The sequence below is a fragment of the Meriones unguiculatus genome, chromosome 2 (genome assembly GCF_030254825.1).
Source record: "Meriones unguiculatus strain TT.TT164.6M chromosome 2, Bangor_MerUng_6.1, whole genome shotgun sequence".
Classification (NCBI taxonomy): domain Eukaryota; kingdom Metazoa; phylum Chordata; class Mammalia; order Rodentia; family Muridae; genus Meriones; species Meriones unguiculatus.
The window spans coordinates 148,299,478-148,313,547 of NC_083350.1; the positions used below are offsets into that span (position 1 = coordinate 148,299,478).

The following is a 14,070-nucleotide window of genomic DNA, read 5'->3' on the forward strand; positions in this document are numbered from 1 at the left end:
CCATGCTGTCTTAAATACAGCTCAACTCAAAGTCCCTCCCACTCTTTAATCACTGTCAGCTGGTTTTCTTGCTCCACCTCTTGACCTAGGGTTAACTTTGTTAGATCTGGTATACAGAGAGCTCTTGGATTAAAGGTGTGTGCTACGGCTGGGTGAACCATACCACAATCACCTGTTAACAATAAACAGAAAGTTCTTAGATTACATGTGTGTGCCACGCTTCAACCAAACCAAACAATAAACAGGGTTTTACAGGTCACAGTTTGGGGGTTCACAATGGGGTCAAATATCCTGCTACAGTCCTAAAGTGATACCTCTGCTCTGTACCCCAGAGTATACCAGCATAGAAAATGAAAGACAACTTAAGCATTTTCCCAAACATGGTGGTGGTATCTCTTTCTGATTTTCTATGGTGAGACTTTATTGTCACTGTGCTCAAAGCATCATGCATGACCTTCTGTGATTATCAATCTAGAATGATCATTTTATTTTTCACATTTTCTGCTGGAGGAACCTGGGAGGAGGCATATCCCTCACAAACTTGATTATTTACCTGGAACTTCCAAATGAATGAGATGCACAAAGCTGGTCATCTAAACACAGTGCCTTTTCCCTCTACCAGTACGTCTTTAATGGAGGAGGGACGAGGAGGTGGTATTAATTGCCCTTTTTAAGTTATGTTAGTGTGACAAACTTTATTGAATATGCCCTAAGTGAGCTGTTTCTACAAACTGAGATTACCAAAGATGAACTTTCTGTAAGGGATTGCATGCATGTCAACAAATCACTGAAGTTGTTGTGTGGTCCACAGACTAAGTTAAGAGCAGAGGGATCTATTTTCTCTGAATTTCAGCTTCTGTTGAAATGAAAAGTATTTCTATAGTGGCAGCAAATTAGAATGACCAACAGTATTACCTGCGTCCCACCTACCTATCTGATCAGATCTCAAACCACACCCACCCCCTGCCTTATACATTGGCAAAATTCTCCCCCCCACCCTAAAGTCTTCCCTCCTGCTGGATCTTCTTCAAACAGGGATATCAATGTAAACGGCCTATTTGCAGAGTCTTTCTTGATCGTGTACTCTAAAACAGCAAGCTGACTGGGTGTGAAGTTGCATACCCATAGTCTCAGCGCTTTGGAAGGCTGCAGGAACATGTGACCTCACAAGTTCAAGCAGGCCTGGACAATGTCACAAGATCCTCCCTTTAAAATAGAGGTATAAATAAAACACCTGACCATTCACTATCTCCTTGCCTTACTTCATCAGAGCATGTGCTCAACAGTTCATTGTCTTTTGTCTGAATTTATTGCCGTTCTAGCAAAAAGAACAGTGGCTGGAACAAAGTAGGCACTTAAATATTTGCAGGGTGAATCAGTGAATTACTTCGGCATGATGCAAGCCAGCCATTGTGTCATTTTGGGGACTGTTGTATGGAATAGTCGTGATTAATGCTGGATTGCTTTTGCATGTCTAAAATCACCTTTTCATCTCTCCAGTTCCCTCCCTCTCTCTGTACCCCTTACTGTTTCCTTCCTTCCTTCCTTTTCTCCAATGCTTGTACCCTCAGTTGGGGATAAAATAACTCAGCTCCTTGTTTTATATTTCCTATGTACTCTTGTGTAGTGGCTGCTAGGTGATTTGAAGGAGAGTTGGATCACATTAACCCCAGTTTTGACTTGGAGACCAAAATTCAGAGATAGGCCTGTTGATTGCTCTTATGGCAGCTATCTAGTAAGAACATTCAAAGCCAAATCCATTGTACTGCAGAGTTCAGACTCTCTTTATTATCCTCCATTACCTGAAAGACACTAGGAGTTGTAAGTGGTTGGAAGACAGACAGGAAGGAAATGTGTATGTCTGTGTGAAGTTGTTAGATCCTGGGGTTACAGCAGTTATGAGCTGCCATGTGGGTGCTGGGAATTGAACCTGGGTCCTCTGGAAGAACAACCAGTGCTCCTAACCACTGGCTATCTCTCCAGCCCCCAGAAAGTATATATCTTAATGCTCCCTTTCAGTCACACTACAACAGTGGCTGTAACTGTGGGGACAGGAGGAAGAGAGAGTCAGTGCTGGGGCAGAGCCAGCCCCCTTGAGCCAGTGCAGGCCATGGACCTCTCCACAGGTTGCACTCACTTCAGCTCCCGCTTCTCCAGTGCCTTCTGCCAGGTTGAGAACGCTCCTCGTTTGGATCATTTCTTCAGCTTGTTCTTTAAGCGAGCTCTCCAGCCTGATAAGTTCTATGTCAGTGCCAGTCCCAGCGCTCAACAGTATGATGCAGCCAGCGCCGTGCTCTTAGACAACCTCCCCGGAGTCCGCTGGCTCGCCCTGCCACAGGAACTCAAGGTAACCGAGGGGCCCTGAGTCAGCATCAGGGCCATCCGCCTCGCTGAGCCGTGAGCTTTCTTGCCTTCTTTGTAAAATAATTTTTTTTTTAATTTATTGCATGGGGAAGGCCTGGACTGTGGTGTGTACGGGTCAGAGTTCCCTCCTTCTACCTTTGTCTAGGTTCCAGAATTGAGCTCACTGGATCTCGTCTCCCTTTCTGGTGTGTGTGTGTGTGTGTGTGGTGTCTGTGTGTGTGTTGGGGGGGGGAGGTATTTGTTTCAGGATTATTGGTGACAACTGAAGAAGCTGTTGAAGTAGGAGATCCAGTGACATAAACCTCAACAAATGATTCTTTAAAAATAGAAATTGGTTCTCTCGTCATATTTTATATTTAAGCTTTCCAAACTCAGAATTTCTTTCAGAAATTTAAGCTGTATGTCTTACTTGGCAATTTTGTGAGTTGATTTTATAACACAAGGTCAGTCTTTGTTTCTGTCCAGATGAAAGGTGGGTTACTTCTTGGACAGCAAAGCAGCTGTGGAATGCTACTTCATTTGGTGCTAGTAAAAGACTGTGACTAGACAAATGCTTTGGTGATCTGCATTAACCAACGTTATTCTTAAGAGTACAAGAGCCACTGAAAGCAAAATAATTCTTCTGTTTTGCTTTGATCCTGGGGGTTGAAGCCCCAGCCTCTTGCATCTGAAAAACATGTTCTGCCACGGACCCACATTCCAGTTGCTTTCCATGAACATGTGTTTGGCCTTTGGTTTGTCGCATATATAGCTTACCTGCCTAGGGCTTGGCAATGGTTAGGTGTTTTTAGTATGACTTCATGACTGTCCATCACATGTAACTTTACACAACTGACAAGATCACTCCAGAAACCGTTAGTGTGGCCTAGCATGTAATTCCTTTACTTACAGCATTTTCTCATTTTCTCAGTGACATCGTATGGCCACTTCTCAAGGGTCATGAAAAAAACCAGACACTGTTACTAGAAAAGTACTCTCCATGAAGCCCTTCAGCACATAGCTAAGTGACTGGCAGCTTACTACTGATCATGTCAGTAGCTGTGACAAGATGGGAAGGCTGTGGGATGGGGAAAGTGGTATTGCTCACTGCAGCTGCACTTACAGTTGGGGAATCTCTATTACATGTTTCTTAGTTGAAGCTGGGATATCAGCTCAAGTATGTAGGAAATTTTGCCTGATGCTTTTTTATTTTGTCCTTGGTTCTGTGAAGTGCTAGTCTGTGACTGAAATGACCATTTTCTTTCCTTTTTCTCGTCCCAGAACTTTAGCCTAGGAGGCCATGCGTGCTGATCAAGTTCTGCCACTGAGCTACATCCCAACCTCATTTTCTTGAATCATATCAAACTAAAAAGTATCAAACGCACCAGTTAGCCTCACTAGTGCTTTCATGAGAAAACAGAGCTTTTTGACATAGCAAGTAACTGGACAATGTTGCCTTTAAGATAGAAGGACCCTGGCTCCGAAGCCTGTCTCTCACACCCACTGGGAGTCTTTAACCTTAGAGAGGCACAACCCCCACCCCCAGCCCTTCACAATCAGAAGGTACCAGTGAGAGCTGGCTTTCTGGCTAAGAGTCACCCCAGACTCCTGGCCTACCTCGTAATTGCCTAATTGGAGAAACTCTATCTTCTTTGTGTGATGGTAGAGGCAAAAATGTTTTTAGGGGTAATGTGTTTCACTCTCGTTGAATTTCTGGCTTAGATAGTGGACTGGGGCTGGCTCTTTGTAACTTGATAAAGAGGCAGACTCCTCTCCAAAGGCAGAAAGAGAAGAGCTTCAGGAATGTACAAAGGGAGTGGTAGAAATACCTGAAGAGATGAATAAGAGGGGCAAAACCCTAGCAAAGCTTACTCAAAAGAGAAATTAGCGAATTGAGAGAAAAGTGGAATGTTACAAATTCCTATGAAATTCAGAAGATAATTAGGCATATGGAAATCCATATGCCAAGAAACTGGAGAATCTAGAAGAAATCATTAACTTCTTAGAGTATGACCCACCAAAATGACTTTAAGTCAAAGCGATGTAAACATGAGCATAGGAGCTCTATCTTCTAATGCCTTCTTCAATCTCTTTCTTTTGTGTGTCTGTGTTTTCATTGTATCAGGCTCTCCCCCCCCCCTTAGTTTTGTTCCCATTACCTTTCTTTCTTAGCAGGTTGGCTATTGCTTTACAGAGAGGCTTTGAGCCATGCGCCTTCGTTTTCCATCCTACTGCTTTGCTACAGGTGGTTTATCATTTTTTAAGCGCTTTCCGGTAAGATCATTGGGGTCTTTTAAAGTACAGAATCATGTCACTTCCAGATATGGATACTCAGCTGCTTTCTTTCCCATGTGTATACCTTTGATTTCTTTCTCTTGTCTTGTTTCTCTAGCTAAGACTTTGCACACCACAATGAATAAGAGTGGTATGAATGGGCACTCTTGCCTCATTCCACTCTTAGCCTAATGTTGGCAGTAAGTTTGCTGTTTGCATTATTATGTTGTTGAGGTATGTCCTTCTCTTCCTAATTGCTTCAGTGTTATTATCCGGAAAGGATGCTGAGCTTTGTCAAAGGTCCTATCTGTCATTCATTCCACTTATGTGATGGATTTCACTTCCTTGTTTTTGTGTTAAACCAACCTTGAACTCCTGGAATGAAAGCAGTTTGGTCATGGTGTGCTCTTAGTGAGTTGCTTTTGGACACGAGTGACAGAGAGTGTTTGTGGAGGTCAGAAGACAGCTTGTGGGAGCCACTTCTTTTTCTCCTGCATGCAGGTTCTAGAGATTGAACTCAGGTCCTCAGGCTTGGTAGCAAGTACCTTTCCCTCCTGAGCCATATTGGCAGACCTTCGTGGAATTTTGTTGAGAAATTTTGCATCTGTGTTAGTTATAGAGGTTGGTCTGGAAATTCCCTCATGGTTGCCATAGAGCCAGCACATGTCTAGCATGTTGAGGGCCTAGGTTTGTCCCTAGCACTGAAAAATAAAAATAGTTTTGAATTTCTCTTTAGGATTCTTCTTTTCACCTGTGTGTAGTTATGAATAGTTGTATTAACAATGATCATATTCCAAAATGAAAAGAAATGATGGTCCATACTTGGTGTGGTTTCTCTTTGCTGCCACTGTTCTGCATTCATCTCTGCCTTCTGTTTGCTTTCTGCTGTTTGTACCTATAATTTTCATACAGTTTTTGCTTTTGCTGCTTTTAATAATTGTTTTAGAGTTCACAGTACACCTTTACCTCTATCCCATCCACACTAAATAATACTGCGCTAGGGGTCCTGACCTCGGCCACATCCCGTCTACAGCCCTGCCCTTAAAGGCCTTCTTCATTTCTGCCACAGTGTGTTTAGCAGTGCGCTTCCTGTGGCTTGTTCTTAGGAACTCCATCTCAGCTTACCTTGTCTCCTCTTCTCACATGGTGTCTCAGTCATTTTATCTTAAATTTTCTGCCGTTAATTTCTACATCTTAGCCATAGCTAGTCTCAGCCACATCTTAGCAGACATGTTCTATCCTAAATATGTGGGTTTGCTGTTTTCTGTTGGTAGTTGGGCATGTTGGACACGGGAAAGGACCACTAGAATTAGGCGTGGCTAATGAGGTGGTGGGGTGTTAGGAGGGGAGGCATTCTTGGTCTGTGGTTAGGGCTCAACCTTACAGTGAGCCGGTAGATTGGTGAACTGTGGACCTTAGCATCATTTGTCAGGTTTCCTCTCCCCTCTTTGTTGGGACTGGCTGGCTAGCTAGCGTGAGCTGGGGTTGAGCATTTCCCTCCTCTCACACAGGAGATTACATGGTCCTCTACTGTGCTGAGGAAGGCTTTTGCTGACTCTGCTTAATCCCAGGTCCACCACATCCCATGGGGCTGTTCTGTACTTTACTTTCTCCATGGGGCAGGCCATGTGAAGGAAAGGCCAGTGCTCTAGAGCATGGTTCAATGGTTTCCTTTCCTTCCTAGTGTCAGAGTTGGGAGGGCATATACTATGGCAACCTGGTTAGGCGCCTATGGGGAAAACTCACAAAAGGTTGGGGGACTCAACAGCCTGGGTTTCCATGGAGTTTTCAGCACATGGAGCCTCTGGCAGCTTGCCAACTACAGTGCAGGTGCTCCTGTGCTGGCCTGGCTGTGATGGTGGTTTCTGCTCCTGGTGGTTTCTGCAGCTGTGAGTGCCTGACTGCATCTGTCTGTCTGTCTGTCTGTCCGTCTGCCTGCCTGTCTGTCTGTCTGTCACTCCGATCTTGAGAATAGCAGTTTGCTGTGTTCTTGCCCTTCTTCCAGACATAGAGGAGTTGACTTCCTATTCTGTTCAGCTTTGTCTTGTCTAGGCTGAATACTTACCTAACACTTTCTGCACGTGTAAGCAGAAACCAGAATCCCCAAAGCTTTTGCTTTACCAAAAGGCTCAAAGAAAGTTTTTTTCTTTTCTTTGAGACTTTTCACTGTCTTAGAATAGTAGCTTTTATTATCTTCTAATGAAATTATTTTCTAATGAAAACAGTAAAAAGTAGCTATGAGCTTGAAGTTGGCAAATGTTCAGTAGAATTATTTGTTTTTTTTTTTATTTGTAAATAACTTACTTTGCTTTGTGTTTAGTATTCGGTTTTCTTTCCCAGGTGTTTGAGAACTTTTTCAGTCCTGCTTTCCTCAGGCATACTTACCTCAGGCATACCGGCTTTGTTAAAGTAACAATATTTTACCTTTTTCTACAGGAACAGTTAGTTGTATTAGTCTCATATCAGCCCAGAGACCAAGTAGAGAAAAATTCACAGAACAGTCCGAGATCAAAAATTACAAGTATTTAGTCTCTTTGTCTGACAGTTCTTCACTAGGTAAAGCGTTCTCCCCAAACAAGAGAACAAAATGCATTTGCTAGATGCTGAAAAATGTGTGCCACAAATGAGTAATGAGTCATACTGTGTGAAGGTCGTGAAAAGGCATGACTAATGTCTCAGGAGCTTGTGTTGTCTCAGTACAACCCAGTGTGAGACAGCCCTGCGGAAAATGCCTGCCTTTAAGGGAGAAAAGAGGCGGGGGGGGGGGAGGGGACACAGGGGAGTCCTTATTTATACATAGTGTGTATGCTACATAGTTAGGAAACTCTTTTTGTATGTATACACACGCATTGCAGGTAAATTTTACTCTGTTTTTAAACTGTGGATGCTTTAAGGAAAAGTTCCAGCAATCTCCATGGAAACAAAAGCCAAATCCTATGTAAAAGATTTTTGTCTAATAACTCTGTAGGAAGTTCAGCCGTGCCAGATCCCAGGAGAACTCCTGCCTCGGTGTTTTAATCTGAATAACGATTGGCAGCGCTTTATTCAAAACATTGTTTCCAGGAGAGAGACGAGGAAGAATGTTGGTATTTTCCGAGAATCAAAAATACTGAGGAAGCAGGAAGACAACCTGAAATAGGCTGGCCATGTTAATAGTGATTTTCCTTTTGCTTTAAGAAGTTTAACAAGTTTAAAAAGTTAACTCAAAAAATAGAGCAGTTTTTATCTCATAAATTGTTTTTGTGTTGATCATAAGGTTTTCAACAATTTGCAGCACCTTTTAATAAAAAAGCACATATGTTAAACAAGTTAATGCTTTATATTTGCAAAGCTTAAAAGTAACACGTTCCATTTTGAGATATTTTTTAAGTAGAGCAATAAAGAAGGATACTGGAGCAATCCTTCAGGCAGTTCTGAGCGTTCCTTATTGTGTTCACATAGGTGGAACTGGACACAGCGTTGAGTGACCTTGAGGCCGCAGACTTCGCAGAACTGGTAAGAGGAGGGGGTTTCTATGGAAACTGTTAAACTCTCATCAGTCATTCTGAGTGTTTGACAAGTAGACCTATAGCATTCGGCCTCTGTTTTGACACTAGCCAATGTCTACACGCCCCCAGGCTTTCTATTCAGCTGCAGATACTGGCTGCACAATGTGTGTTCTGAAGTTAAAGCCATGATTAATTAACAAGCACTGCTTTATGAGGGCAGAGATGGAGCCAGTTTGGTGATCTGAGAACACTGTGAGTCTGAACTTAACTTGGACCTGTCAGTGTGGCTTTCAACTTTTTAAAATTTCTGTTTCCTTGGTCTCCCAATGAAGAGACCAGCAGGTGCATTGTCAATAAACACTAGATATCATTAGCACTCAAGTCACTGTATAGAAACAGCAGTTCCCACCAAGTGGAGCTCAGTTCCTCAAAGACAGGGAACATTCCAGAAGTTTTCAGAACTAACATAGGTTACATGTGCTGAGGCTAAAACTGTCAGAAGACTACCCATCACACTGAGATGTAGCCAGTATGTTGAAGTCTATAAGTTCATAAGTTTCCTTGCTTTGAAAGACTGAGAAACAATTCATTTTTGTGAAAACTGGGTGATAAGTGGGGGGAAAAAAATCGAACCTTTATGTCACCTTTCTTGTCTAACCGCATACATCAAGATAACCACACAGATAACAGAAAAACCACAGGCAGTACATTGCTGTAATTTGCCATGGCTTCCTCATCTTTTGCTGTGAGAAAATACTATGACAAAAGCAACTCAAGAGAAGGTTTGTTCTGGCACATAAGATCAGGCTGCAGTCCAGCCTGGGGGGAAGTCCCGGCAGCAGGAGCCTTGTGGGGCTGGTTATACGGTGACCCAGTCAAAATGCAGACAGTAGAGCAAGCACACATGCAGTGTCGGCTCCGTTTCTCCATTTATACGGTCCTGGATCCCTGCAGGGGGAGTGGTCCTGCCCACCATTAAGATGGTCCCCTGTGTCAGTTAAGATACTCAAAATAATGCCCCCAAGCATGCCTAGAGGTTTCCCTCCCACAATGAACACTATTCACAGTGTGGAGGCATGCAAACCACCTGTGAAATGCCTGGATGAAGCATTAGCTCATCTGTCACCATTAAGTAAAGGGCGTGTGAACTGACTAATCATTCAAATCCAGACTGGGAAACACGGGATAGATTCTCTAACAAATAAATCACAGAAAGACGGAGGGAGGCAGAGGCAAGAGGAGAAAGATCTTGAAAGAGGCTTAACCATGTGAACCAAGTTCAGTGTGCCATCTTCCATGGCTTCTCATTCAAGTAAGCTTTTAAAAAATATCAGTGAGGCAGGACATGGCGGCACACATCTTTAATCCCGGCTCGAAGGAGGCAGAGGGGCAGTTGAGTCTCAAGTTGAAGACTGACCTGGGTTACACAGTGAGCCCTGTCTCCAAGTAAATAAACATATAAGTAGACATCTGTGAGATGGTTAAGGAACTGTAGTGCTAATGGTTGTGTATTAGACAAAAATAAATCTTAAACAATGGCATTATGGTTTTTTTTATTTCTTCTGTTTTAAAGCACATTCCGGTTTTTGTTTGTTTGTTTGTTTTTGTTTTTCAAGACAGGGTTCCTCTGGTAGCTTTGACTGTCTGCTTACCCTGTAGACCAGACTGGCCTCAAACTCAGAGAGAGCCCCTCCCTCTCTACTTCACAAGTGGTGGGATTAAAGGTGTGTGTCACTACGCCCAACCAAGTGCATTCTTTTTTTTTTAATTGATTTAAATCTTATTCTACATGTATGAGTGTGCCTGAGTATACATATGTGTACCATGTGCATGTTTGAGCCCATAGAGGCCAGAAGAGGGCGTAGGATCCCCTGAAACTGGAGTTGCAGGTGGTTGTGTTCTGCCCATGTGTGCTGGGAACTGAACCTGGGTCCTCTGTAAGACTTAACTGCTGAACCATCTCTCCAGCCTCTTAGGGTACATTCTGAAGTTATTTGCAGAATTATATCTGTGATTGATTGTAAATAATTTAGTAAGAGAGGGGGAAAGAGCAAAGTCTGGGGAAATAAGATGAACCATACACTCACCTACTCAAATTTGGGTAAGAGACGTGAAGGAGCTGATGATACTGTTTTCCTTCATCCAATTTGCAGCTCCTTCACCTCAACCTGCTGAGCTCTGGGCTTCCAGGCCTGTGCCACCATGCCCAGCTCCATTCAGTCCTCTTATTGCTGGGTAGCAGTGCATCATATGAATGCAGTACAGTTTCAAAGATACTAAGCTTATTTCTGATTTTCCATGTCTTCTATGTTCAGTATAACATTAGCGGATGCAAGTTACAGGAAGAGACAAATATTTCTCTTCATCCTCTCCCACTGGCATCCCAGGCATAATTGTTTTCAGAGCTTGGAACGGATCTTTCGAGACTTCTGTATCCTTCTATTCCTTCACAAACCCCCACATGTATGGATATACACAGTGTGTGCAGTTTTAGGAGCATGCACACCATTCAGCGAAAACCGGGTGCAGTGGTGCTTTGTTCTGGAACTCGCATTTTTCGCTGAGCAGTACATCCTGCAACTTTTATGCCTGCGTTCATCTAATACCTATGCTATTCTCCAACACAACATCAAACTTAGCTGATCATCCCTCCATTCCTGAGAATTGCCTTATCGCTAACTTCCAAATTTTACTATTTCAAGTGGTGGGGTTAAAGGTGTGTGCCACTACCGCCCGACCAAGTACATTCTTTTTTTTTAAATTAATTTAAATTTATTTTATTTTACATGTATGAGTGTACCTGCGTATCTTCACTATTGACTCTTACAAAAATGTCTTGATTCACTCAGTCATCTTGTAGATCCCTAGAAAAGGGATTACTCTGATAGTATGTGTGCCCACAAATAGATTATGCTAATCTGTGCTTTCAGAAGTAGGACATAGTAATACCAGATATCGTGGATTATAATAGGAGCCTTCCTGTCATAACGAAATTCTTTCCCCTCATAGAAGAGCAAACGCTGTGTGTTCCATTATGCTGTAGGAAGTAAACACATCAGTCTTTCACCTCAGTCCTTCAGCATTTGATGTCAAAGTTACCATAACAAGCTGTTTCCAATGAATGTAATCTCCACTTCAACCACGGCAGTTTAACCAGACTATTTTTATCTTATACATAAAATAAATAAATCAGTACTACATTATAAATCACCTGTGATTTCCCTCTAGTCCGAGGACTACTATGACATGAGACGGCTGTATACAATTTTGGGGTCTTCTCTGTTCTACAAGGTAAGCTGAAGCTTGAAATATTTATCACTATACAACTGCTATATTCATAAACCTAAAGCAAATCTTGGTAGCTCTAGTTCTACCAACCATTCAAGATAATCCTACTTGAGGTAGGATCTTGCTTTGGGCAGTAGCCTGTCTGCTGAGTCCCCTAAATTGTCAAACTTGATCTGCAGCTTAACCCAGATCAAAAGCATGGACTTCTGCCAAATCTTAGCTTAGTCCCTTTAAAACTACATGATTTTAAGCCTGCTACTGAGGTTTTTACAAAACTCTTAGAAATACGGGATCATTGCTCTGTGCTACTAGCTGACTTTGGCTCTTTGGGATTAAATCCCAGGGTTATTTGGTGTGCAGCCATCTGCCTAAGGATGATGTTGTTGAGATTGCTGCCTACTGTCGCCAGTACTGCCTGCTGCCTTTAGCAGCAAAGCAGAGAATTGGCCAGCTGATAATATGGAGAGAAGTGTTCCCACGATATCACCTCCAGCCTCCTACAGGCTCAGACACCGAGGTCTTCCAGGAACCTGAAGGGAGATATTTTTTACTGATTGTTGGGTTGGTGAGTATGTACTTTTTTCTTGAATTTCATTTTATAACTTTTAAATTGACTTGCTTAAATATACAAACAAGCATGTCTGTTCACAAGTATGAATATACTAATTACTTGTATTCAAGAAAATGTTGTAGGCCTCTCTATTATTTTTCTTCTGTATCTATTTAATACCCATGAGGAAATATTAGTAAAATCCAGTGCAGGATTTTAGCAGGGTCTGAAGGTGTGTTATTCCCCTTCCTATGATGGTTTTGTCCTTTGACTTATTTTGGAAAACATGAAACAATATAGTCAAACCCTGCATGGTGATGATTCCTGTAATTCCAGCACTTGGAGGGCTGGGGCAAGAGGATTTCAAGTTTGAGTTTGAAATAGCTTCCATTATCACTACTATCATTTGATAATGGAAGCTATTTCAAAGTTACCTTAGAAACTTCGGAAGACTAAGAGAAATGATTGATGGTGAATTGATGCTTTATCAAAATGAAGCATGTAAGATTGTTTTCATTCTTTGTCAAGAAACTTTGATGATGGTGAAAAGAGAAAGAAGGAGAGATTTTCATAACCCACTGAGTATTTGCAAATACCTATATGTCTTTAGTATTCACAAGCTTATACATATGGACTATATTAGATATTTTCTTTTTTTAATATATAATTTAACTTTATTTTATGTGCATTGGTATGAGGATGTCAGAACACCTGGAACTGGAGGTACAGACAGTTGTGAGCTGCCATGTGGGTGCTGGGAGTTGAACCTGGGTCCTTTGGGAAGAACCAACAGTGCTCTTAACCACTGAGCCATCTCTCCAGCCTCTATAGTAGATATTTTCATGGCAGCTGAACCTGTACCAATCTTTCTTTACAGAGACATTATATGTTGTGTGTGCTATTAGAAGCCGGAGGCTGTGCATCTAAAGCTATTGGTACCCCTGGTCCAGATTGTATCTATGTCGATCAGGTCAAAGCAACTCTTCATCAGCTGGAAGGAATAGACTCCCGCATAGAGGAGCAGCTAGCCACACCTCTGGGGCCGTGCTTGTCTTGCGCTGACTGGTTCCTTGCTGTACCACGTGAAAAGGCGGATGGTCTGACTACTTCACCTATCCTCAGTAGGCTCCAGGGGCCTTCCAAAACAGCAACCTCTCCAACATGCAGAAGAACCTTCTTCAGTGACTATTCCTTCAAGGCACGAAAGCCCAGTCCCTCCAGAAGCAGTGGAGGATGTGAGCCTGGTGAAAGGGGAGAAGGTGTTGGTCTGAGCCCACACACTACCCCAGATGCAGTACGGAAGCAAAGAGAATCTGATGGCTCAGATGACAATGTGGCCTTGCTTAAGGTATGTGTTCGTTCAAATGTCTGCACTGTGAGTGATAACTCTTAGACATTTTTTTTTTTTTTAGGTTGGGAGAGTGTACCTTATTTGAAATGGTAGGTGTTTTATGTCATTACTGAAAAACCAAAGACGTAGAACTGGAAAGAGAAAGAAGTACCAAGTGCCAACCCACGATCCCCTTGACATCTAGGACATTCATTTGACAGTGCTAACAGGGAGAGCAGCCTCAGCTGAGGTCACATTCATTAGCCTGTCTTCTGCGCTCATAAGGATGACAGAGCATCCTAGCAGGGGGGCAGGAACAGTTTCAGTGTCAGTCTAATAGTCAGTAAAATATTTAACAGAACCAAATGATCAGAATGGGGAAGAGGAAATGCCAACTTGTGATAAGTTGAAGTTCTAATCTATACCTGTGAGTGTCACAAACATTAAAAATGCGACTGTGTAAAAAGGATGTTCATACTTGAGGTTATGACCCTTCTTGACTTTTCCCATACATACGATAAGACACCCAAACAGTCGTCAACATCATTACCCTTGGGAGCTTTGCACTTACTCCTAGGATGCCTATGTCTCTCCAGACAGTTTTGAAACTTGCCGCCAGGAGAATGGAGGTGATACCAGACAAAGCAGAAGGAAGGCTAAATTTGAAATGGCCTCCGGTGCTTCTGAGCAGTGTGACATGCACAAACATAGATATTCCCTCTCCTTTGCACAAACCATGGAGTGCTGTTGGAGCCACGAATAGAATGTATTTATTTCATGTACGTTTTGCATCCTAG

General features: G+C 42.5%; 1 protein-coding gene across 3 annotated transcripts in view; it reads left to right on the plus strand.

Moving 5' to 3' along the window:
• The window catches only part of Intu (inturned planar cell polarity protein), a 69,766-nt gene that overhangs the window by 42,905 nt on the left and 12,791 nt on the right, over positions 1–14,070 (plus strand). For all 3 annotated transcript variants that reach the window (XM_060378255.1, XM_021664891.2, XM_060378254.1), the window contains exons 8-12: positions 2,158–2,347; positions 8,059–8,112; positions 11,334–11,396; positions 11,737–11,958; positions 12,821–13,291. In XM_060378255.1, coding sequence (XP_060234238.1) covers positions 2,158–2,347; positions 8,059–8,112; positions 11,334–11,396; positions 11,737–11,958; positions 12,821–13,291 — 1,000 coding nt within the window. The remainder of the gene's footprint in view (positions 1–2,157; positions 2,348–8,058; positions 8,113–11,333; positions 11,397–11,736; positions 11,959–12,820; positions 13,292–14,070) is intronic.